At 35.9% G+C, this 26520-nt stretch overlaps 1 protein-coding gene across 1 annotated transcript; it reads right to left on the bottom strand.

Annotated features, from left to right (window-relative positions):
- Positions 1-25321, bottom strand: LOC121422734. Its single transcript, XM_041617912.1, has 9 exons — positions 24976-25321; positions 20601-20663; positions 19842-20023; positions 19067-19132; positions 18275-18380; positions 16928-17043; positions 15467-15558; positions 11784-11869; positions 1-2330 (listed from the first exon to the last, which is right to left on the bottom strand). The coding sequence occupies exons 1-9, from the start codon at positions 24988-24990 to the stop codon at positions 2199-2201; spliced, it is 858 nt and encodes a 285-aa protein (XP_041473846.1). The 5' UTR covers positions 24991-25321; the 3' UTR covers positions 1-2198.
- Positions 25322-26520: the final 1199 nt, after the last annotated feature.

The following is a 26520-nucleotide window of genomic DNA, read 5'->3' as shown; positions in this document are numbered from 1 at the left end:
TGATTTTTTTTTTTGGGGGGAAGGGGTGGTCAGACGACATAAATGTTTCGTCAAAAGACATTTCCATTATAAACTCTTTTCTCTCCTTTACTTTAACAACTTAAAAATCCCATTGCACAATATGGCTCTTGGTTTAATTGAGATACCATTAAAATTGAACTATTTGGAACACTTTTCCTATTCATAAAATCATAACTAAATAGACAATTTTAGGCCTGTATTATGAAAATGGCACATTGCTTCTAGTTGGTTTCCAAGTTTATGTACTCAATCTACGATAAGGCACTTTTCCACTGAAAACAATTGGAGATGTGCTGGGATCCATGCAACTATCAGGTGACGTGTATGACCTCGTGACCTAGGATCGGATGCACGTGACCTTTCAATTGATACGACCTCTCATATTATCACCTACTCTCGTTGCGTTCTGCTGAGACAAAACGACTACAAAAACGTTTAAATACTCTGTTCATATTTAAATCTTCTAACGTGCAGTACTACGATATCTGATCAGAAAACTGCTTCAAAAGTAACGGCAAATGATAATCAAAATTACCTAACATTATCAGCTAGCATCACACCAGTTTAAATATGTGGGCACAATTTATCTTTTCCACCTGTAATACCGATGTTCCTTTTCTTGGAGCTTGAAATACTCTTTCCTTGGTAATTACATGATATGGCCTGATCAGGGACGTTTGATGATAACCACAAGAGATCCGTTGCCGCGAATGATAACAGATGGAGAACTCAGTATTATCACGTGATTAACTTTTGACCAATCCTAAGCTAGATGCTTAGTATGTGGAAAACTACCTGGCAACAGGTGAAGGGGAAATCAGGAAATCTATTCTTTTTTAAGAGTTGCTTAGTAGTTTGGTTTACAACAACTTTACACCAAAATTAGTCACATGGTATCTTGGGTGTTTTCTCGAGGGCAACATTTTTATATAAACTGATGATATAGGCCTAAAACCTTAAAAAATAAATTTCTGCAACTCATTACGACTGATATCACAAAAATTGCAAGGAATAAATTATTCAAATTATGCTTTATTTTTTCCAAGCATCAATAATTCGTAATATATGTTTTGATCGTGAATGGTATATGTATCTTAATGCACATTGTCCTATGGAAGTAGACTGCCTGAGTGTGAACGCTCCTTTTACTTATGTTTATGATATCGTGCTGTGTTGAACTGTGAGCCTAAACAAAACGATTCATGTTGATGGTGCAAATTACATGATTCGTCATGTTCGTGTTGCAACAAAAGATCGCTATTACAATCTATCTATAATCCATTCTTTATCATTCGCATACGAATTAAAGATCAAGAAATAAACAATGTATAATGATCTTGTGTACATAAAATGGAAATAAATAGAATTGCAATGTTCGTAAAAAAATCCCATGAAGTTCTTCACCAGATTTAAAACATTCGTAGGCGTTTGAATCACTCGCCATAACAGGTGACGAATACAAAATCCTTGCTCAGTGAGATACACCGTTAACATTATTTTCATTATGATCACATTGCATTGCTGTGACGGTCAAAGTGGATCGTAAAGTGTTGGCTGGGTTAATCGATACCTTTATCAAATATGGTTTGCTACAAAGTAATAATTACCATTAACAAAATGACCAAACTAAATTTTACGCCAAATAGAACCGATCTCTTCAGGTATATTTTCTAACCTGCCAGTCTATACATACATTATCTGTTCCAGTAAGATATAAAAAAAAAACAGATAATCACATATTGCCCTCTTTTATGTTAAATTTTCTTGATTAACTGTATATACCTTTCATTTATGTATTTGAATAGCTATTAAAAACATAATAAAATCTGCAATTAAGATGGAATTATTGTAAAGGTCTCCTCATTATAGCCAGGTCAATCTTTGACGTTCCAACCTGCCCCATCCTTGTAACTATCAGGAGAGCGTTTCATGAAAGGACTTTTCAGACGATTTGTCTAACAAGTTCTGTTTTCTCCGACAGTTACCATATTAACAGTTCCTCTCAGCCAATCAGATTCAAGGAAAGTTGTCAGATCTGACAAATCGTCGGACAAAAAAAAATGTTGATGAAATGCTCCCCTGATCTCTGTCACTGAGCAAGGCTCTGACCTCATATGAAACTTCTTCCTCTCCATTGGGGCAAGGAGCTTCATCTCCTTTATTGGGGCAAGAGTTATCTAATGTTTATATCCTGTTTCCCATCCAGCGATCATTGGAGGTTCTAAGAATCCTCGAAACTCTGTCCCATCCGGTGACCATCGTGCCCCATACCCATCGATATTCCGTACTTCCAATATCGGCAACGCGTGCTGTCAAGCGAAAAAGAATTCGAAAACAATTACTTCATTTCACTACAACTTCAGCACTCGGGAAGATATTCATAAACCTATAAAGCGGTATATTATTTTCAAATGCTGTGTATTATCATTTATCATAATTATCATTATTATCAAAGAGTATAAACTAACGCACAGTTTATAAATAAAACCCCTTTTCCCCGCAAATACCGCAACTTCAAGGAGATTAAGCAAAATAATGTCAAGAATGGTTCGACCCTCATTTACTATCTCATTCTTATAGTTGATTGAAAATTATTATAAACCCTAATTAATTTGTTGGACATGGTGTAATTTAAACCTTATCATTTTATTTGATTTATATTTCTAGGTCAATATTTCATTCTTTATGTTTATTAATGATAAAATTGTTCTGCAAATTAGAAAACCATCTTACAGCAATATAACGTATGCAGCAAACAATAAAATATTCTAATAAAAAACTTTGGATAAAGAGTGATTAAACAATATCGAAAGGGTGTGGGGGCGAGATCGTGAAAAGCAGGTCAGTGCTCGGCATCAGTGACAAATTACATTTCAAAGTTCACTTGCACTGAAGGAAATTATTCGGATTACTTGAGATTGCATCTGTTCCTTCCCAGTTTCCGATTATTTCACGATGACTTAAAGAGTGTCAAGAATCATCGTGACCGATCATTCATTTTGCCATGTTCCCACCCCACATTATTTTCTCAAATAACAACTAAATTAAATGCAAGCTTTTAATACTAATGATAATAATGATAGGCATTTATATAGCGTCATCTATCTAGAAATATTATATTCCAAGGCGCATTGTTATTATTATTACTACCCCGGCTTTAGCTCGAGCAGCCTTTCAATTCCTTGCTGAAGGAAATTACGCCATGGGTGGGATTCGAACCCACGACCCTGTGTTTCAAAGTCGGAGGCTAATCCACTGGGCCACTACACTCCTATAGATCCTCAAACATATACGCGCACCAACCACTAACCCACACACGCGCACACACAGACTCTCCCCCTCAAACATGCGTGGACAAAGTAGGCACAAACATACCCTCCCATCACACTCAAACCTTCGCGCACACACTCACGCACACTTTCCCCTCAAACATACGTGCACACATCCACATCCGCACCCATCCTCCTATAAACACCTTCACACAGGCGCGGACACACGTTTACACTTAGTAATACACATGGTATTGCCACAGCTGATAACTGAACACCCCCCCCCCCCACTCCCTCCCGAAAGAGATACCTTGAACATCCCAGCTGAACATCGGCTCCTTATTGACTATGATGACTCAGCACTTTCACTCATTTTTCATGACTGAAAACGCAGCCAAACTTTTTAGTGTGATATCACAATGACCGAGTCCCGTTTGTTAGTTTGGCACCGCAAACGTGTTTCAACTTTTAAGAATAGTCAAATCAAGCTTAGTTGATTGATTATATATATATATATTAACAATATATTTATGTTACCTGTTGCAAAGTGGAACTAATTAATGAAAAAGGGGGACTAACTCATAATAATAATACATCATATTCATAACAAGTTAGGAACTTTTATGGAGTTAATTTATATTTAGCCATAACTTTCCAACGGAAAAACCTTGAAAAAGTGAGCATGTCTCATGATTCTATCAGCAATTGTGCCTTCTACAAAATAAAGATACGGGTATTTCACATTGACCTAAAAAAAAATTTAATCCCGAAAAATAATGCTTTGTTTAAACAGGATTTCCACAAAAAATCACTAAAGAAAAGTTTTAAGTTTTTTTTAGTCGAAGGCCCATCACACACGTCGTGTAATATAAACTCCATTAACTCCAAATATTGAATGCTTTATGAAGGCTTTAAATACTTTTCACATAGGCGCATGTATGTAATAATGCGTGTTATGATATTGAACAAAAGAAAAAAATAAAACAATTTTCAATTGAATTTTCTGTGGAAATGGCTTTTGTAAAATGTAAAGCTTCATTGATGTATGTTTTGTTGTTCTGTCTAAAATTATCAATACCAAATTCATGTACTACGTCATGTTGAACTTCTATCTTATTCATTAGAATGCAGGTGATGGTATGAAACGGAAGAGAAGATGGATGTAATGAAGAAAGGATAAAGATTCAACATAAACGTCTGTTTATCAAGCACATACAGACCAAAATCACGAAATAAAAATAAAGTTTTGAGAACGAAGACTACAAAGATGCGATCGCGTGAATGCGAAAGTGCAGAGAGCACGGCCAACCCCGCACGCGATCATCAACATCCACTCTAAATATAAATATTATCCAAAAGACACGAGGGAAAGGGGACAACAAAATGGGGTCGCGGGGAGGTTAAAAAGAGGAAATTTGCTCAAAATAATCAATCGTAGTGGCACCCGGTTGTAATGGGAAAATGGGCAGAGTATTCCCATGCTGTATATTCTTCTTCCCCATGAAAACCTTTAGAGGTCACATATTCCTGTTTTGTTATTCCTAAAATTTAGCTGGTATTCATATCTTCTACGTAGGTTATTGGTTGAACCATGCCTTGCCGCCTTGAATGACCAATCAAATCTTCAAGCCGAGTCTGAAACAAGATGTGCATCCCCTGAAAAATTGACCAATTACATATTTATTCCTATATAGTCTGAACCATGTCTTTGCCGCCCATAAATAAAATCCAATATAAATCAACCATGCCATTGAATGGCCAAATCTTCAACCCTAGTCTGAACCAATACCCTGCTGCCCCAAATTGACCAATCACATCCCTCCATGAGGACCTAACTTAGCATTCAGTCCTTTAGTTGCTTTACTCTATATTGCAGGAATTTGAAATAGATCCAGATGGACGGTATTTAGCGACCAATCGAATTCTAGATCACTTAATCAATCCCCCAAACTGACTTTCAAATCTCGAGGATATAAATTTAAATTCTTTGAGATTTAAAAATGAATCTCTAGGATTCAGATTATGCTTAAATCTAGGATTCGATTGGTCCATAACTAGCTAACTAGAGGTCATATGGATTTATTTTACATCCCTGCATTCAATTTAGTGTTGGTGACACGTATTCATGCTTCCTTAGCAATCAGATTAAAACAAAAAATCACCACCACCACCAACACCATCCTCCATCCTAGTCTAATCCATGCGTGTCGCCCAAGAATGACCAATTACATCCTCAACTCTAGTCTGAACCATGCCATGCCGCCATTGAATGACCAATCTCAACCTCAAATATTGTCACACATGAAGTTAATGATCTCTGACACTGCTCATATATCTGTCGTCGTTTAACGGACCAAACCCGATTGTCATCTCTGCAGAAGCAGGCCACTATATTTTCTGTTGTTGATCCAATTAAAGTCCACCGAAAAATGGAATGGCACGGCATTTTAATTATGTCTGCTAGACAGTGCACGCAAACCATCATCCCTCAACACGCAACCCTTAACAGGAAGATCTTCCTATATAGGCCTGGTATATTACACATCCCCCCTAACAATAAAAGAAACACAAATCTTAATTCTTTTCAACATCTTTGCTGAATGCACTTAACATTGATACCAAATGAAGTTCTTAACAGTTATCAGGGCAAGATGGAGGAGGGAAGGATGACAGAGATATACAGAGATGCAGAGGGGGTCAGTGATCTTATTTCAATTCTGGAGAAGGGTAAGCCAGCCCTACACTTTCATATTTCATTAAGCCTCGATATGGCGATCGTTCCCATGACAAAAGACGAATGATAGTTTTAACGACCGATGTAAAGACCATTCTTGTTCTTGGGTCATCTGTATTGTCTTCAATATGTTATCAGTAATATGATCATGACAATCATGCCCACCCCCCCCCCCACCTCCTCTGCCCCTCCCCAAAACAGTTGCATGCAAATGTAATTAGCCAGTTAGTGATCACGTCTCCAATGTGTAGTTTTGTCACGTCTCATATCATCTTTTTAAATAATTATTGACATACCTCATCTAAAACAAAATAAGAAGTTCAAGCAATGATGATTTCACATTGTGAATTGGTAGTCGATCGTTATGTTTACATTCTTCAAGCACCAGGTCCAGCTGTACTTACATAATCACATGATATAAAAAAGAAGAAAATTAGATTTAAGCTCGCACATTAGTCGATGGCATTCATAGAACTTCAGTATCGATTTAACAGATTCGTTGTCAGCCAACCCAAACGCTTTGAAATATCCGTATAAAGCACATTATTGTTATCATTTTTATAATAAAACCGTTTGGTCGAACAACTATGAAACGTAATTTACTGTAACTTCGTTACTTTCCATTATTGTTTTGTTGAAATTTCATTGATTATTTTGTTCAATGGTTCATACTCTGTTCGTTCTAATCATATAACATGTAGCCTTGAGAATCATTTTATCTTAAAAATAAAATTTATACTATTGCGTTTTAAGTATGATTCATACTGCACTCGCCATTCACAATAAAAACCAGTTATCTGTCATTCCAAGGTGTTTACATCACTAGCAAATACGGGGGGGGGGGGGGGAGCGGGACTTGACCAACCAAATTTCGGTGACCAGGAAAGAATAATGGAAAGGATGTGAAATATCATATCATTTTTCTTAATATTACACCGAGATCTATCACAAAATCAGATTTCCATATCAAACAGGTCAACATTTTTCGCTCGCTCGCTTTGCACCTCGCGTCTTTTCAGAAATTTTGTTCAATACGCCATATTTGGACCGTCAACATTTTGTTGATTTACATTGCCCGGTTTCAATAATGAACCTCGGGAGTGAAGCCGAGTGAAGCCTATATCCTCATCGGTGAAGAGATCGGAAATGAGGGTCTAAAGTTGAACTGTTTTACTAGTAGTTGATTTTCACACCTACGAAGAGACAGGTGCGTGCGTGGGTAAGTCCCCCGCAGATTACAGGTAGAAATCTGACGAAGCACGCAATGCAATAGAGGTATTCACGGGTGCAATGCCGGGGAAACGATCCATCACAACTTGGACAAAACACACTATTCAAACTCAGACGCACTTTCGGGGTGAAATCATTTAGGGGGAGGAGGAGAGAGTGGAGCACCTGTTATGAACGTTCATCAGAGAATCGTTGCGTGTTTTCATACCGTTGCACACGATCAGCTGCGACGATGACGGAATATGTGAAAACAAGGTACGAAAATAGGCGCTAAATCAGTCTCCATAGATGGCACTTCATGGCGGCATCGTCATGATCGTTGAGTCAAATGTCTGAAAAGCACAATTAAACTCTTTTGCTCGAATCACCGACGCCTATATCAATTCTTTGTAATTTAAATTTCATTTCAATCTCTGGTCCGCATCGATCGCAGTGCTAACGTGTATTGATGAGACCGCGTAACGATACCGTGAAGCTACCGCGTTACGATACCGTGACGCCCGTGACGCTACCGCGTTCACATCGGTAAACAAAATATAACCATTTATTGTGGATATACTAACACGTAACAAGGCGTGAACACGGTTATTCTTTCAACGCTGAATGGCGTTTTGAACAAAATTTATTATACACAATCGGCAGGAAGAATTAATCTTTGCGCCTGCCGGTCATGGTTCATAAGGGAAGCAGAGTCTGAAAATAACGGTCTGTGGCAGAGTACAACAATTCTGAAAGGATCCGCCATCTAATTCGGTCATTTGTAAAAAGTCCACCCCAACAAAAAGTTGATTTGAATAAAAAGAGAAAATCCAACAAGCATAACACTGAAAAAATCATCAAAATCTGATGTAAAATAAGAAGTCATGACATTTCCCGTAATTAGAACCCTGTGTGTGATGACAAACCTATACATAATATACAAAATGGAGCATCGAATCGTTCCCGTTTATCTGTTTATCACTCGGTCTGGTTGATCTTGAGTTACATGTCGATTCGAAGGGTAGGTTCTATTATTTCTTTCAAGCTCTTGACATAAATACGGAATTTTTTCATGTTAGGCCAAATCAATTACTAATGCGCCGTTTCCACTGTGTTTACGTTTATCAAAGGCAGAAACGTTTGCCCGAGCATCGCAGAGCATCGGGGAATTTTGCCATTTTACCGCCGTTTTCAAGATTTTGTAAACGCTACATAAAAGCAGATTATTGTTATCATTTCTGGTTATATTTTTTTAATGTTTATCTTTTCATTGGAATAAATTTGACACTTCTTTATCATTATTTCACCATCACAGCACGTTATTGCATAGCAAACTTCAAGCAATTTTGTATGAATAATAAATCAATAAATATAAATGAATAATCAAAACTGTGTCCATCTCCAAACTTCTTTCACTTGTCCAAATTCTGTATTATAATTCAACACATCTGGTTGTATAGCCAATTATCTCTGGCAGACTAACCCAGACGTTCAATAACACAACTTATACCTGTCCCGGACCTGTCCCTCTCAATTGGCATACCAATAATGACATATAAAGAAATGTCCAACCTATAATCCACCAATTACCCTTGACCGCTACAAGTCAAATGTTCATTATCTGAGTCAATATACGTTTTTAGTGACTCCACACATTCTAAGCTGTAAAGGAAAAAAGCCTTTTTTAGTACTAATGCCTGACCTCTTTTTTCTATTACAATATCAGGAAATAGCTGATGAAATTTTAACAGGGTTCCACACGCAAGCCATGTGAATAATTCCTGTATTGTCGCCATCCATCTTATGAGTAAGAGAAACAAATTAGGGTAAGTAAATTCTTCCCTTTCGTATAGCCACCATGGCTTAAATTTTGTTACTAATTAACTTGTTCAATTTCACTTGTGTTGGAAACAATGCTAAGTAGACAAAGTCTCTGATATTACACAACCGAAGTAAACCTTTTTATTCACCAATTAGAGAGAGATGATCAAATATGTTTAAAAGATGAGCAATGAGTGAGATGAGAATGCAGTGAAATTTAACATTTATTGAGATTGAGATCATGGCGCCAATGATGTTTATCGTCAATAAAGATAGGTTGTGAGGGTGTGTGTGTGTTATTGAGTTTTTCAGATGTGCATCAATCTTCACATGCATTAATAGAGTAATAGAAGGCAATAAGTAAACAAATACAGAACTTGACTCTCATATTTTTATAAATTTCTATAACAAGAAATAAAGAATAGCAAAATAATTTGGCAGGAATATTGCTTCAATCTTTGGCTACCTAGAATGGTGTGAACATGTTATTAATAATCCCTCAAGTCGTGTATGATTGGGCAGTATCAAAAGTCACTGGGCCATAATTGTGAACCAATGCATCTATTTTAAAGATAAATAGGCCTACGACTTGTGGTAACGATTGCAAAATGAGGTTGAACAGAATCCAATGAAATTACCATCAAAGTGTTTTGTATGTAAAAAATAAAAATATATGAGCCAAATGACTCTGGAAGAAAAGGCGTAATTGTAGAGAAATGAGCAAAATAACTAAGGAATTCCATCAAAAGTGGGGTCTTTTTCAAAGCAATATTAATAATACACTGTCCAAATATGCTTTCTATGTTAATGATCATCAGAATTATCGATTTTGAGCTAAGATTTCATTTTACAAAGTTTATATTAATGTACCAGATCTAGATGTATGAAAATATTTTGACAATTAACCGTGATTTAAACAACTTTTTCATGAAATAATTGTTTGCTGTCTTAATTACCTTCAGGAAGAATTTGTCTTGTATGTAATCATACTTGATTAGCAGATTAAAGCTAGTAAAAAGGGCAGAAGTAAATATGGCATGGGTAAGAATGGGTAGGAATGGCACACATACACGCAAACACACACAACGTCACCTCCCCCCCCCCCCACACACACATTTTAACCCTAGCTCTCCCAGGGTATTACAAGGGTATTACAAGGGAAAGATGTCACAATCACATGATGTTATAAATTGATACGTGCGGTAACACAGCTAAATTTCATCAAAGATAAATATTTCATTTCATGTAAATAATATGTCCATTTATATAGCGCAGTTACTCCGTGCATATACTCAACTGCGCATTGATACTTGGTATCACATTATTACCCAGCCATAGCTGAGCCGCCATATTAATAGGCGCTAAAGCATTAAAGGAATAAATCCTACCGGGTACCCATTCACCTCACCTGGGTCGAGTGCAGCACAATGTGGGTAAATGTGAATCAATTATGCTAATTAGAATTATGAAAATTATTATAATTCAGCTGTAAATCTAGAAAATCCCCCGAACTGCAGGTTTTTTGTTCAAATACTGCTATTCAGCATCTCTATAGCAAGTGCTTTCTGGATGGCACATGCAATTATGAAAGGCTCTACAGAAGAAGTAAAATTCTTCAAGTTTATCTGACTTATAAGCCTTTCATCATTTAAAAATGCCTGCTTTCAAGGCACCTGTAGATGAATTTTCTCACATTGTGCTGCACTCAACCCACGCGAGGTGAATAGGTACCGTGTAGGATGAAATTTATCAAGTGCTCAAATTCCTGATCAAGGTAGCCATGCTAAAGTCGGGGTAATAATAACATTATCATGATAAGCACAGCATGTTAAGAAAACGGTTTTCAGAACTGAAGTGGCTACCCTGGGTAAATATGACATTATTATTATGTACATATTATTGTTGGAGCTGAGCTAGATGGATATTTCTGATTGGAAATTACTAATCAATCAAATAAATGTGAATACATAGATCCACACTCATATATAGCTTAAGTAGTTGGTGGGTAAATAGTCCTAATGAAACTCTTCAATATACTGCTTGATTCAATTAACAAATTTCAAGCATCCATCTTTAAAAGTCAAGTCCAACCAATCAATATTGCTTTGAATGAATAGAGAAAAATCAAACTTACATAATGCCAAAAATTCCATTAAAATCTGTTATATCAGAAAAAAGTTATGACGTTTTAGTCTTGCTTATTTTCACAAATAGAAATAAATATGCACAGCACAAATTATTATACGAAGGAGAGACTTGATGACATCTCATCATTTAAAAATGATGAAAGTCTATACCATGTTATCATTTTATTGTTATATTTTGTAAATCCAATGCAATTCAGTCTAAATGGCTGCGATATGTGGATATTCTAATAAAACCTTAAACCGATTTCTTTTTTTGTCTCATGAATTACAGTACATTTTAATTTTTGCATACTTGAAAATAAGTAAACTCTACAATGAATGAATTCTGGTTGCATGAACCATGTTTTACATTACAATGGGGAAAATAGCAAGCGGCTGATGTCATCAGCTACCTCATTTACATACTGAACATAACATGCATCTAATCAATGTAAAACATCAAAAAGGCATAACTTTCTTATTCAATTCCAGATTTTAATGAAATTTTCAGTGTAACAGTTTCTTCATTTTTCTCTTTTAATTCAATTAAACTTTTCTTCAGATTTATGGCTCATTACACTAATAATCCAATTCTATACTTACTGGCAACTGATGAATATTAAGCCATCCAACCTCATTGAGAATCTTCCTCAAAACACGCTCAGCATTTTCATTCTTAGATTCCTCACCTTCAAGAAGAGAAAAAAAAGGAAAATCCATATGTTACTGTTTGAAATAATTATAATTATACTTGCATATATAGCGCTTAATACTTTCTTTGTCAGAAATCTCTAAGCGCTCTACAGTATATGCAGCAAAATTACCCTGGCTTTAGCAGTGCAGCTGTTACGCGCGCTGCGTTGCAAGGAATAAATTCCTGCCAGGTACCCATTTACCTCACCTGGGTTGAGTGCAGCACATTGTGGATCAAGTTCTTGCTGAAGGAAATTACGCCATGGTTGGGATTCGAACCCACGACCCTCTGTTTCAGAGTCCGGAGACTAATCCACTGGGCCACAACGCTCCACATCAGCAATTGATTGTGGGCCCGGCAGCTGTTGTCCAGCGCCAGATTGACGAGGCTCTATCCCTTTAATTGTTGAACACCAAACAGGGGAGCAGCAGCTCCCATCTTTAACATCTTTTGGTCTGACACGGCCGAGGTTTGAACTCCCAACCTCCCGGTTGTGAGACCAACTCTCTACCAACTGAGCCAACACTCCTTCTGGTAAAGGAGGGTTCCCTGCTTAAAGCATTTTTTTTTCTTTCTTTGTAACCCTTCCACAAGGTTCCTTTATTGAAATCACTATAATACATATTTTTCGACAATACATAACTAAATAATTGAGACAGTATATGACACTTAATTCAAATATGTACAATACAATATTCCATGAAATTGTCGTAAAATTTGTATAAATAAAGCAAAATCAAAGTGCAAAGGAAAGAAAAAATCCATACAAGATAATTAGAATAAAATCTGAGAGACTTCATGTAATGAAGTAAAAGATGACAACCTTTTTTATGAATTTCTTCTCTTTCAGATTGTTTTATATATACTTTTCCATACCATAATAGGATTTTATTTCAGACAAAATATGGTCGAAAACTGGAAGACAGTGTTTGCATTTTGCTGCAAAAATTTCTTTTCTAACGATTATAAAAATACAATTAAGAGCACCATTATAGTTTCTGTAAAAACCGAACAGTTTATTCTGGTTTGAAATTTTGATATGCAAATTGTTAAGAGAAAACCAAATTTCGAGTTGAGACAATATTTTGTTTGTGTGGGCACAAGAAGAAAAAATATACATAATAATGCTAAAAGCATGGCTCCTGGTGAAAAGCTGAGAGAACAGTGCTATGTATAACATTGCTCTGCACTACAAAGATATATAAATAATAAGATGGTATAATGTTGTATAGGGAAAACCTACCATTTATAAAAAAATGACAAATAATTAAAGGAGATTTTAATAAAATGTTCTATTCCAGCATTAATAGATGTGGGTATTACATCAATAGAAATGAACCCACAGGAATTAAAGCCAACTAAAAAAAACCCAAAGTGATTGATGACTTAAAAAAACAAGTGGAATGCCTCTGGCCATCTCACTTGCATCACGCGGTTCAATATAGCAGTAGTGCTGACTTTGAATACTACTCTAACTCGCACAAGATGTTCAGTGATACATGGTTACTCTTATGTCCACTTTTTATGAACGAGACCAATAAACTTACAGAGATATGATGGTTATTCAACAAAAAACCTCAACATGGCCAAAGTTCATTGACCTTACATGACCTTTGACCTTGATCATGTGACCTGAAACTCGAACAGGATGTTCAGTGATACTTGATTACTCTTATGTACAAGTTTCATGAATCAGATCCATAAACTTTCAAAGTTTTGATGGTAATTCAACAGATACACCCAATTCGGCCAAAGTTCATTGACCTTTGACCTTGGTCATGTGACCTGAAATGCGCACAGGATGTTCAGTGATATTTGATTACTCATATGTCCAAGTTTAGTGAACTAGACTAATAAACTTTCAAAGTTATGATGGTAATTCAACAGATACCCCCGGTTCGGCCAAAGTTCATTGACCCTAAATGACCTTTGACCTTAATCATGAGACCTGAAACTTGCACAAAATATTCAGTGATGCTTGATTACTATTATGTCCAAGTTTCATGAATCAGATCCATAAACTTTTAAAGTTATGATGGGAATTCAACAGATATCCCCAATTCGGCCAAAGTTTATTGACCCTAAATGACCTTTGACCTTGGTCATGTGACGTGAAACTCATGCAGGATGTTCAGTGCAGTGATACTTGATTAACCTTATGTGTAAGTTTCATGAACTAGGTCCATATATTTTCTAAGTTATGATGACATTTCAAAAACTTAACCTCAGGTTAAGATTTCGATGTTGATTCCTCCAACATGGTCTAAGTTCATTGACCCTAAATGACCTTTGACCTTGGTCATGTGACATGAAACTTTAATAGGATGTTCAGTAATACTTGATTAACCTTATGGCCAAGTTTCATGAACTAGGTCCATATACTTTCTAAGTTATGATGTCATTTCAAAAACTTAACCTCAGGTTAAGATTTGATGTTGACGCCGCCGCCGCCGCCGTCGGAAAAGCGGCGCCTATAGTCTCACTCTGCTTCGCAGGTGAGACAAAAAAATGACAAATAATTAAAGGAGATTTCAATAAAATGTTCTATTCCAGCATCAATAGATGTGGGTATTACATCAATAGAAATGAACCCACAGGAATTAAAGCCAACTAAAACAAAACCCCAAAGTGATTGATGACTTAAAAAAAAACCCTTCTAAATCACTAATGTATTTCACAACATTTAGCTCAGGTAATCTAAAAGGACAAGTCCACCCCAAAAAAACTTGATTTGAATAAAAAGAGAAAAATTCAACAAGCATAACACTGAAAATTTCATCAAAATCGGATGTAAAATAAGAAAGTTATGGCATTTTAAAGTTTCGCTTATTTTCAACAAAATAGTTATATGAACGAGCCAGTTACATCCAAATGAGAGAGTTGATGACATCACTCACTCACTATTTCTTTTGTAATTTATTATATGAAATATGAAATATTTTTATTTTCTCGTCATTGTCATGTGAAATGAAGTTTCATTCCTCCCTGAACTCATGGAATTCCATTATTTTAACATTTTGTGCTTCAGGCAAGGAGGTCCTAATCATCAAATTCGTAAAAATTGAAATATTGTATAATTCAAACAATAAAAAACAAAAGAAACAGTGAGTGACATCATCGACTCTCATTTGGATGTAACTGGCTCATTCATATAACTATTTTGTTGAAAATAAGCAAAACTTTGAAATGTCATAACTTTCTTATTTTACATCCGATTTTGGTGAAAATTTCAGCATTGTGCTTGTCTGATTTTTCTTTATTGATTCAAATCAACATTTTTCTGGGGTGGACCTGACCTTTAAACTAAATCATGGAAACAGTAGAATCTAGACTGAAATATGGGTATGCTAAAATTTACTAACACACATTAGCACGAGTGGGGATCCAGGTTCAACCTAATAAAATGCCTTGCTTACTTTGCTAATTTCTGAGCAATTACTTTATTCCGGAATCAATAAGCACATATATTTATTCACACGTACAAAGTCTTGAAGGGTAATTTTGTTACATTCATTTCAAATATTATGTGTCCAGCCACCATCTATTGAAGGACGGAAACATTTTCAATATGACAATCAACATATTTACTCACTTCCTTTTGGTCGTCCCCACCAGTTATTCGACTGATCTCGATGGCAATGTTTGTCTAGCGCCCTCGCTCCAACTGTTAACTTACTACTCCCTCTGATGACAAAAAATAGAAAAATGACAAGATCTTTGTTTTGTAAATGTTTGTAATATCCTGATTTACAATTCAAAATTCATGTCACTTTGCCCAATTTAAATTCATGCAAACTGGCCTGGTTTACATGAACTATGTCAATTTACAATGATTTCAATAGGAATTATTAGGTATTCTCTTGTTCACACTTGGTGCCATCATGAATTCAAATTCAGTATATTGAGGTTTTCCACCATGTTCTACTGAAATATATTAATGAAAATGCTAAAATGCACAAAGAGAAAACTGATGATGTCAAACTTCAGAACTATATTGCTCAGGAGATCATTATAAAAACATATTATTGTGTTGGATGAGAAATAAAAGAGTTGCGGTGACAAGAGACACTATCAAATGATTTTTTTTATTGCCCCCTATCAATGTTACATTGAGGGTTGGTGACAAAGTTAACAGATATTCTGTGATTGCAAACTCCAAATTATGTTGATAATGACCCCCCCCCCCCCCCTTTAACCCTATCTAGGCCGGGGTATTTTGGGAGTTCCTATGGCCGGGGGGGGGGCCTCCCAGGCCCCCCCTAAGATCTCGGCCGTCGACCGCGCGATCGCGCCGAAAATTGGCACGCGGGTTGCCTGGGGCATAATCTACAAGATTGTATAGTAATTTATTTCATGCGAATCGCTATTAAGTGATTATGCTAATTTATGCGTAATTAGTATGCGAAATCATACTTTTCCCTCTAACTCCCTAAATAAAGCTCTAAATGTACTAATTTTTGGTATAGAAACTCTTTGTGGTGTCCTTAGCAAGCGTACATGAAAAAAATTGTGATATCGAATCATTTTCTTATGTATTATATTGTTTTTTGCAATTTCTTATGTATTTCTTTGTTTTTTGGACCTTTTGTTTTTCATTGTTTTTTCAATGAAATTTGTTGGGGACTCTTCTGTGATCATAAAAAGCATAAAATGAATACATTTAGACTAGAAAAACAATAAATAATCATACATTTATGAATTTTGGTTGAAAACACAATTTGCATTGACTTTGTACACGAAATCACGTTTTTGAGCAATTTTCGGTCTGACATGCACTTACATAATGTTGCGTAATTTCGGAACCACGTACCCGGGTGATGCAAAATTGGTCTCAAAAGTTGCGCAAGACTTGAAAGTAAAAAGTCAGCGAGCGGCGCGGTCAAAAAATTTCGCACAGCGAAAATATCGCGCGATTCGTTGAGGGGGGGGCCTCCGAGGCCCCCCCCCGGCCTAGATAGGGTTAAGTATCATGTATGTTCATTGAATAAAGGTAACTATTCATCTAATTCAACAGTAATTCAAGTAAATACATAGAAAGGGGGCAGATACTAACTTATTTTGTTCCCTGAAACTTTTTTCTAAGATATCTCTTGTTGGTGGGAATGTATCTTCTGTTCCGACTGTTCTTCTCACACCAATCAAGTCAAGAAGTCCTCTCTTACCAATGTCCTAAACGCAGAGAGAAAAGAAAACATGCAAAACTTAACTTAAATTGGAGATTCTATCAGGGGATGGGTCCTACTGATGTGAGTTTCACACAGCTCTATTGACTGAGCTGGGTGATTATCTCAGAGGCAGTTCAAGTCACCAGAAGGGAGTTCCACTCTAGTTATCCAGTCTTAATCTGGATGAACCACATTATGTTACTCTACAGTAAATTGCTGATTGATCTAAACCTGTTCTATCTTCTGCTTGGTCTTATCACACATGGTATAATCCTACTTCATCTAAAACCAGTTTGTCTAATTACTATTTTGCCCATTTACCTTTTTCTCTCCTTTCAAGTTCAATTCAATTCAATCTTTATTGCAACTGTATACATGGTATACAAGGTTGGATTATGTACAAATAAAAATGGTTGACAATAATAAATTTCATATCTTACAAAGATTGACAATTTCATATATTAAAATTGAATACACATCATATTAAAGAGTATCTTAAAATATCATAAGTTAAGAAATATAATTATTATACATTTAAAAGGAGAAAAACACACAGACATACTGTCCTAAAATGCACGCCCATAATAATGCCATTAACTCAGACCAGACCCAAACAAAAATCTGAAACAAAACATAAATTATCATTGCAAATGATATAAGCACCAGGGAGTAAAACTATTTTTATAAGGTAAGAATTAACTATAATTACGTTTATTATCCACTTGGTCTAATACTTAATCTATATGGTCAAATGAAATGTATATGAACCAAATTTTCATTTGACAGAGTAGATAAATCTACAAGTAGACAAAGTGTAAATAAACAAACTGGGCATTGGACTGAATGAGAATTAGACTGTGAGAGTCTTACTTAGACCAAGTGTAGCGTAGACCAAACGATGAACGAAAAAAATGACAGTAGAATATATTAGCCCATGTGGTAGTAGACTATTTGAGAAATAAACTAATTCCTTGTAGACCAGATGCACATGAAGAAAAAACAAATTTCATGGTTCGTAACAAAATCTGAAATAGGAAATCTTCAAAAATTCTTCTTGCCCAATTGATCGTAAGCCTGGGCAGCCACCAAGCAGCGCCAGATCAACGTAGCTCTATCCCTTGAATTGCTAAACAAGGTAGCAGCAACTCCCATCTTTTTCAAAACATCTTTTGGTCTGACGCGGCTAGGGTTTGAAATCACCGAAACCCTCATTCCTTGTTGTATCATTTCCTTACCTTAAACAACTGGCTTATCTTGTGTTTCTTCTCGTCATCTTGCAACCCTTCCCATGATCCTCTGATTCCCATCATGTGACATGTCACATTGTCCAGAACCATTTTCCTTTAGTTAAAAAAAGGGAAAAAAAGAAAGATCTGACTTCATTAAAAATGAACATTGCACATTATACACCATCAACGCAGCTCCTAATTATACCATTGTCATCATTGAAATTAGCAACAGTTATCAGCAACATCATAATCTGATTGAAATAAAGTTTACAATTATTATCAACATCATAACCATTATTATGTACTTCAATCATTACCATCACCACCATAACCGATCAAGAGTTCAAGAACCATCATAATCATCAACAAAATAATGATCATTGCTCCTACAATCATCAGCGGCTGCATCACCACCATCTTTAATTACCATCACTATAGTATAACAAACATCTGCATCATCACGAGAAATGGACTACCAAAATAATAAGATGCAACATTTATATAGCGCTTAATACAAATGTTTCTAGGCACTGCATACTATTACCCCGGCTTTAGCACTGCTACCCTGATCGGGCGCATCACGCATTCAAGGAATTCCTTCCTACTGGGTACCCATTTACTACACCTGGGTCGAGAGTGGCAGATGTAGATAAACGCCTCGCCAAAGGTCGCCAGTGCTGCACTAGGATTTGAACCGCGGACCTTGCAGTTCAAAGTCTGAAGACTTATCCATTGAGCCACAACACTTCTACAATGATTTAGAAGAACATACTGAATGAAAACTTGAAAATCCCTCACCTCTTATCAATGCCTTCTGCTTCATCCAGACACTCATATGTAATCAGATCCTTGGCATAACATACTCTATGGGAGAGAAAAAAAATAGTTTTAAAAAAGTTGCACTACGATACTGGTAAAAAGAAGGCTTTGTTATCCATACACTAGGCAAGAGCCAACATATGCCATTTGTATTGTGACATGTCTAATGATAGAGTATTCTGCCCTTGAAATAATTTACATTAACTTAGAAAGAAAGATAGGAACTGTTAGCCAAATTAATATATTTTTTTCTTAATAGATGGACAAGACTCAAATAAGTAAATGTAAATTGATTTTACTAAAAAAGTATGTGTTTGCTTACTCACACTAATGTATAAATTGATTGTTTATTTACTGTGAAAATTCTGAAATAAAATATGAGCCTATGGCCTATTTATAGGCATCACTCTGTTGCACATTTAAACATAATTTTCATTCATTTTTCAAGTCCCTTGAGATCTTTTATAGAGTATCATAATGTCACCATTTTTGCATTTAAGAACCCACTGCGCCTTTCATATAAGAGTAGGATAAGAGTAAGGAGTGAGACCCACAGTTCACAGTGATTCAGTTGGCTTTTCTCCTCACTAACAAATAATGAGTAATAATAGTAAAATTCATGTTGTTGGGTTCTTGTTTGTTTCTTTGAATTTACTGTATTGATTTGATTAAAATATTTTGGATGCAATTTGTCTTCAAAGTAAAGTCCTACAGAGACATCAATCAGTCTTTCATTAGATAGTTAAAAACTTACCCATAATCCATCCACTGATTTAGGATGTCTGCAAGCAAAGTATAGAGAGGTATCCCTGGATAAAGGAAGCTTCCTACTGATGACGGCTGGTGATGGCGAGATGTTTGCTCTACAGGATGGTACAGGAGTCTGGATCGGTCATCACTAGATATCATCTTCTGTTTATATAAGTCATTAATAGCCTAATGACCAAAAGAGGGAGTTTGAACACAGTGATTACAATCATTACAACTTAAAACAACAACAGAATCTGAGAAGCAGAATGTTTTAAATTTGAACCAAACAAATAGATGGACTGTTGCTTGCACATAGACAAAACAATTCTGCCTTCACCATTGCAATGTCATATAACACTCTTCACCATTGCAATGTCAGATAACTTAAACATGTCAAACAATGAGAGGGGGGAGAGAAAGAGGGACAAAATAGAGGGATAAGGAGGGGTGATATGACATTTGCTCAGGTGTCCAGTCTTAATATCTCAGAGGGCATAGGGTTAGAGTTAGGATTGTAATAGAGTTTTCTGGTTTAGATTAAGGTGAAGGTTAGGGTTTATTTAGGTTTGGAGGTTAGGTTTCATATTTGGCTAAATGAGCAGATTTTCCATAACAACAATAGCTGTCAGATCAAATGTAATGGAAACCAAGGAGGAGGAGGGGTGGGAAACAAAGAAGAAGGAAGAGGAGGAGAAGGAGAAGAAGAAGGAGGAGGAGGAGAAGAAGAAGATGAAGAAGGAGGAGGAGGGGGAGGAAGACTTACCAATAGAACAGCATTTTCCATTTCTCCCATATCAGGGTGGCTGGTCAAAAATTCAGTTATATCCTGCATCAAGGATCAATAATGAATAAAATCATGTGTTTATTCAAAAGATCCACACACAAAATATATCAAAAATTACAGCCAAACAATTACATTGCAGATTCTTTTGTAGAGTAAAACATCATCAAAATTATAGTAAATTTATAAAACTCCACACTTCAAAGTTATCACGAATAATCAAAATATGTCTCTATTCTTGAATTTCTTGTAGATCTGGGTCAATCCATGTCAAATCAACCAATGCTTGTCACCCGACCCTCTTCGATTTTCTTTAAACTCGCACCAAATGTTGCCCCAAGTGTCTGACGGAAAAATCTGAAATATTTTGCCCCAAGGTCAAATGGTTGCTAAGATACGGCCTCCCATAGCAACCAATGCGCACACAACAAAATTATTTTAAATAAAATTGCCTATTTTTGATTGACTACTGCAGCAAAGTTTGATTGATTACAGTCTTCATTTTAAGTAAATTGGAAGAACTTTTTGGTCTAAACATGCAGAGTATACTGTAGTGCGGACCTGTCAACCGGATTTCGCACACGAGGTCACCGAAAATGGCGTTAAGCATCCGTGTCAATGATTTCAGAAGCATGTTTGGAGGCTCATAAATCCAAAACTAAATTAGCTTAGAACCAAATATTATGCACATTTATGGACTTTCAGATACTCAACAGAATTACAAAAAATTGACCCAAGAGTATGTGTCGTTTTCCCATAGAGCGCCCTCAAAGTTGGATTTTTTTCAAAAGATGCCAAGTTCAAGGTCACGGATCACCTCCCGTCCCATCGAGGAAGGGGACCAATTTCTGTGTTTTGATAGACATTTACCCATATTTTCAAGTGTTACTTGAGAAATTTTGCTACCGGAATGTTTAGGGGCTGATTTGCGCATTCCAAAATGGTCGTAAACACCCTAAAATTGATGTTAATGACACATACATGCTTTTCAACACTTTTCAAATTGTGATAACTCAAAAATGAAGAGCCCAAAGACATTGATCTCTTCTGTGATGATAGTATATAATTAGTATTAAAAGGATATATCTTCAAAAATAGTTTTTATTGTTGGTAATGACCTTGAAAACACACCTAAAATTCAATAAAAACAGTAAATTGGCTAATTTTCTAGAATCAAATGGCATTCAAATGGTGTTTACATTGACTTTCAAATGGGTGTCATTTCAAGACAAAGGGTGAGCTTAAGCTAAAACTTGAAAGACATGTTAAACTTTTGGTCTACTTTGAGCAACATAAAATATTTGAACTCAAAACCATATCATTTGACCTTGAAATTATTCCAAACATAGCTATTTGTTGCTTCATAAGTAGCATATTCAAATCGCGCGTGTACATTGTACTTTGCAACACATTTCAAAATGGATTTTTTCATAGAGGGAATATCTGATCAGGCTGATATTTGCAGTATAAGTAGTCTGTAATGCGTTCTTGGAGGATCTACAGTTTAAGTACCTATTCTCTCATGACAATGACCTTGAAAATACAGCTGAAAATCATGAAAATCAATAAATCATACAATTTTCATTAATCAAGTGTTTTTATCCACTTTTAATTGTGTGTTATTCCATCTTAGATTGTGAGTCCATGCTGATAATTGCAAATCATGTTCCACTTTTGGTCTACTTTAAGCTACATAAAATATTTGAACTCAAAACCATATCATTTGACCTTGAAATTATTCCAAATATAGCTATTTGTTGCTTTATAAGTAGCATGTACATTGTACTTTGCAACACATTTCAAAATGGATTTTCTCATAGAGAGAATACATGATCAGGCTGATATATGCAGTATTAGTAGTCTGTAATGAGTACTTGGAAAATCTACAGTTTAGGTAACTATTCTATCAAGACATGAGTGGGTTAAAAACACTTGATTACTAATGAAAATTGTATGATTTATTGATTTTCATGATTATCAGCTGTATTTTCAAGGTCATTGTCATGAGAGAATAGGTACTTAATCTGTAGATCCTCCAAGAACTCATTACAGACTACTTATACTGCAAATATCAGCCTGATCAGGTATTCTCTCTATGAGAAAATCCATTTTGAAATGTGTTGCAAAGTACAATGTACACGCGCGATTTGAATATGCTACTTATGAAGCAACAAATAGCTATATTTGGAATAATTTCAAGGTCAAATGATATGGTTTTGAGTTCAAATATTTTATGTAGCTTAAAGTAGACCAAAAGTGGAACATGATTTGCAATTATCAGCATGAACTCACAATCTAAGATGGAATAACACACAATTAAAAGTGGATAAAAACACTTGATTATTAATGAAAATTGTATGATTTATTGATTTTCATGATTTTCAGCTGTATTTTCAAGGTCATTGTCATGAGAGAATAGGTACTTAATCTATAGATCCTCCAAGAACCCATTACAGACTACTTATACTGCAAATATCAGCCTGATCAGGTATTCTCTCTATGAGAAAATCCATTTTGAAATGTGTTGCAAAGTACAATGTACACGCGCGATTTGAATATGCTACTTATGAAGCAACAAATAGCTATATTTGGAATAATTTCAAGGTCAAATGATATGGTTTTGAGTTCAAATATTTTATGTTGCTTAAAGTAGACCAAAAGTTGAACATGTCTTTCAAGTTTTGGCTTAAGCTCACCCTTTGTATTGAAATGACACCCATTTGAAAGTCAATGTAAACACCATTTGAATGCCATTTGATTCTGGAAAATTAGCCAATTTACTGTTTTTATTGAATTTTAGGTGTGTTTTCAAGGTCATTACCAACAATAAAAAACTATTTTTGAAGATATATCCTTTTAATACTAATTACAGACTATCATCACAGAAAAGATCAATGTCTTTGGGCTCTTCATCTGTGAGTTATCACAATTTGAACAGTGTTGAAAAGCATGTATGTGTCATTAACATCAATTTTAGGGTGTTTACGACCATTTTGGAATGCGCAAATCAGCCCCTAAACATTCCGGTAGCAAAATTTCTCAAGTAACACTTGAAAATATGGGTAAATGTCTATCAAAACACAGAAATTGGTCCCCCTCCTCGATGGGACGGGAGGTGATCCGTGACCTTGAACTTGGCATCTTTTGAAAAAAATCCAACTTTGAGGGCGCCCTACAGGAAAACGACACATACTCTTGGGTCAATTTTTTGTAATTCTGTTGAGCATCTGAAAGTCCATAAATGTGCATAATATTTGGTTCTAAGCTAATTTAGTTTTGGATTTATGAGCCTCCAAACATGCTTCTGAAATCATTGACACGGATGCTTAACGCCATTTTCGGTGACCTCGTGTGCGAAATCCGGTTGACAGGTCCGCACTACAGTATACTCTGCATGTTTAGACCAAAAAGTTCTTCCAATTTACTAAAAATGAAGACTGTAATCAATCAAACTTTGCTGCAGTAGTCAATCAAAAATAGGCAATTTTATTTAAAATAATTTTGTTGTGTGTGCATTGGTTGCTATGGGAGGCCGTATCTTAGCAACCATTTGACCTTGGGGCAAAATATTTCAGATTTTTCCGTCAGACACTTGGGGCAACACTTGGTGCGAGTTTAAAGAAAATCGAAGAGGGTCGGGTGACAAATTGTCTGAAAATTGGTTGATTTGACGTGGATTGACCCATCTACTTTATTGTAATTTTGTCAGGAAACTGCAACTTTCATTTCTTTTTATTTATATCTTGCATAGGTCTAGTACTAATGATAATTCTTATCTAGTAATAGAGAAAGCTTGAAGTTGAAACAATACTCATGATACTAGATGGGGGTCCCATGCCCAGAACTTAAACTGATAAATATTAAAAACATTAATATTTTTGTCTGTGTTTTCTCAACAAACATGCATAAAATCAAAAGCATACGTATTTTTGAAAGTTTTTGCATTGTGATATTGTTTCATATTATTTTTCAAATACCATATTATTTTCAAATATTATTTAATTCACGAACTATTGATCACAAAGTACCTGATATTGCTCATTTGCTGTCTTGTCCGGATATGCATGATATGCAACGGCTGAGTATACTGAGCCAAGCTTATCAAAATTATGAATGTCTCAAGTAAAAATATGATAAAAAGGGTTGTGTTTTTTTATAACTGTAACAGTTGTAAGTGTTACTGTTAGTTCAGTTCATCATGCCCATGTTCGGACCTTCTTCGCTTCTTAGGATTTGGAAGTGCATTTTTTCAAGCAAATTATTTCACAACATAAACCTGGCATTGGTGTGAGTGGGCAACAATATCAATATCTGGCATTACAATACAGGAAATGAAACAATAATCCGTACTACTTACCTCCCCACCGATCATGTTTGTGGCTGTAGTCAAAGCCGAGTCGGACGGGGCAGCGAGCGTCGATGATACTGTCTGATGATCGCCAGAGGCAGACAGCGGGAATGAATCTTTGAAGTTCGAACTTCGATCTCTTCTCAGTCAGGTACGGTAGCTAGTTTGATAAATAGAAATGGGGGTACTGATTATAAACCAAACAAGATTGTGCTCATTACCACTCTGGCAAAAGATTGCATCAGATAGACACTAGACAGACGTGTTAGAGTTAAGTAGAATTTTCTGGAGATCCAGGCTGGGCGAGGAAGTGGTGATGACACATTTCGCAATATGTTTTGGTTTGTTGGGACTAGTCGTAATTCAGACGTATTAAACGCAAAGCATTTATAATTGCTTTTGGTACTCGAACTCTTGACAGCAGCAGCACCACTGGTGCTTCCACTCTTCCTTGAATTTGTTATTTTCCAGGATCATTCCAGGATGTGATAAATTCGAAGTTATCATTTTTCGGGAACAATATTTTATCCGAATATTATGTCAAAATCTATCACAAAATTGGATCTTAATTAAAATGTCAAAATTTTTGCTCCCTCGAACATCTTTATAAACTTTGCCTGTTACGTCATGTTTCGTCGGACCCCCTCTAAATATTTGGTTCACTAACGCGGCACTGGGTCTGGGTCCTACATTCAATGATATTTCATTCGTTTTTGTGTGTTTATAGAAGAGAATTATAATGGAGAACATTCGGAAAATTGCAGGATATTTTGTAAACTCCAAATATTTTTTCGAGTAAATTCCAGGAAGTTCCGTTTTGAAAAGTGGAAGCACTGAGCACCACTGATATCTGAAAAGTAGGCCTCAGTGCAGATCAATGAATGCGCATCACCCAACACTGGGGGGGGGGTGCAACGGATCGCAAGTTTCATTTCATTTCCACCATTCCGAAACGTATAGAAAACTTTTATATAATAACGTAACGCTAAACTGGGTACTACAATACCAAAAAAAAATGAAAAGGGGAGGGGAAAAAGGACCTCCCATTTGAAGGTGAATTTGATCAGCAGATCTAGTCATATACCTACTCATTTTCGTTTTATTGGGGTGACCTGATATCTTTAAGGATACTGCTTTCATTTTAAAGGCTAAACTCGGGGCGGTTCCAGCTTCCGCCAATATATAGGGCCAGGGGGGCGAAAGTTTTTTTTCACCCATATTTTCCCCGATCGGCCGCTCAAAGTTGATTTTTGTTTGTTTCTTTGAAGGGGTTGTCTCAGTGGTGTAATGCGGCCAGTTTTGAGGGGGCTTGATACGGCATATTAATGAACAGTTGCGAGCGAGCGAGCAAAATATAATTGACATTTTTATTACAAAAATCAAAGTTTGTGACAGATTTGGACATTACATTTGATACAAATATAGGCATATATTTCACCTATCCGTTTCATTTTCTCCCCATTTTCTTGGTCATGAACAATAAAGGGTGCGCCGATCTCCTAACAGTCATTTCTTAGCTTTAATCTTATAAAACAACATAAAATGGGATAATCT

Source organism: Lytechinus variegatus, chromosome 10 (genome assembly GCF_018143015.1).
Source record: "Lytechinus variegatus isolate NC3 chromosome 10, Lvar_3.0, whole genome shotgun sequence".
NCBI classification, from domain to species: domain Eukaryota; kingdom Metazoa; phylum Echinodermata; class Echinoidea; order Temnopleuroida; family Toxopneustidae; genus Lytechinus; species Lytechinus variegatus.
This window is presented reverse-complemented; position numbering and strand designations above follow the sequence as displayed.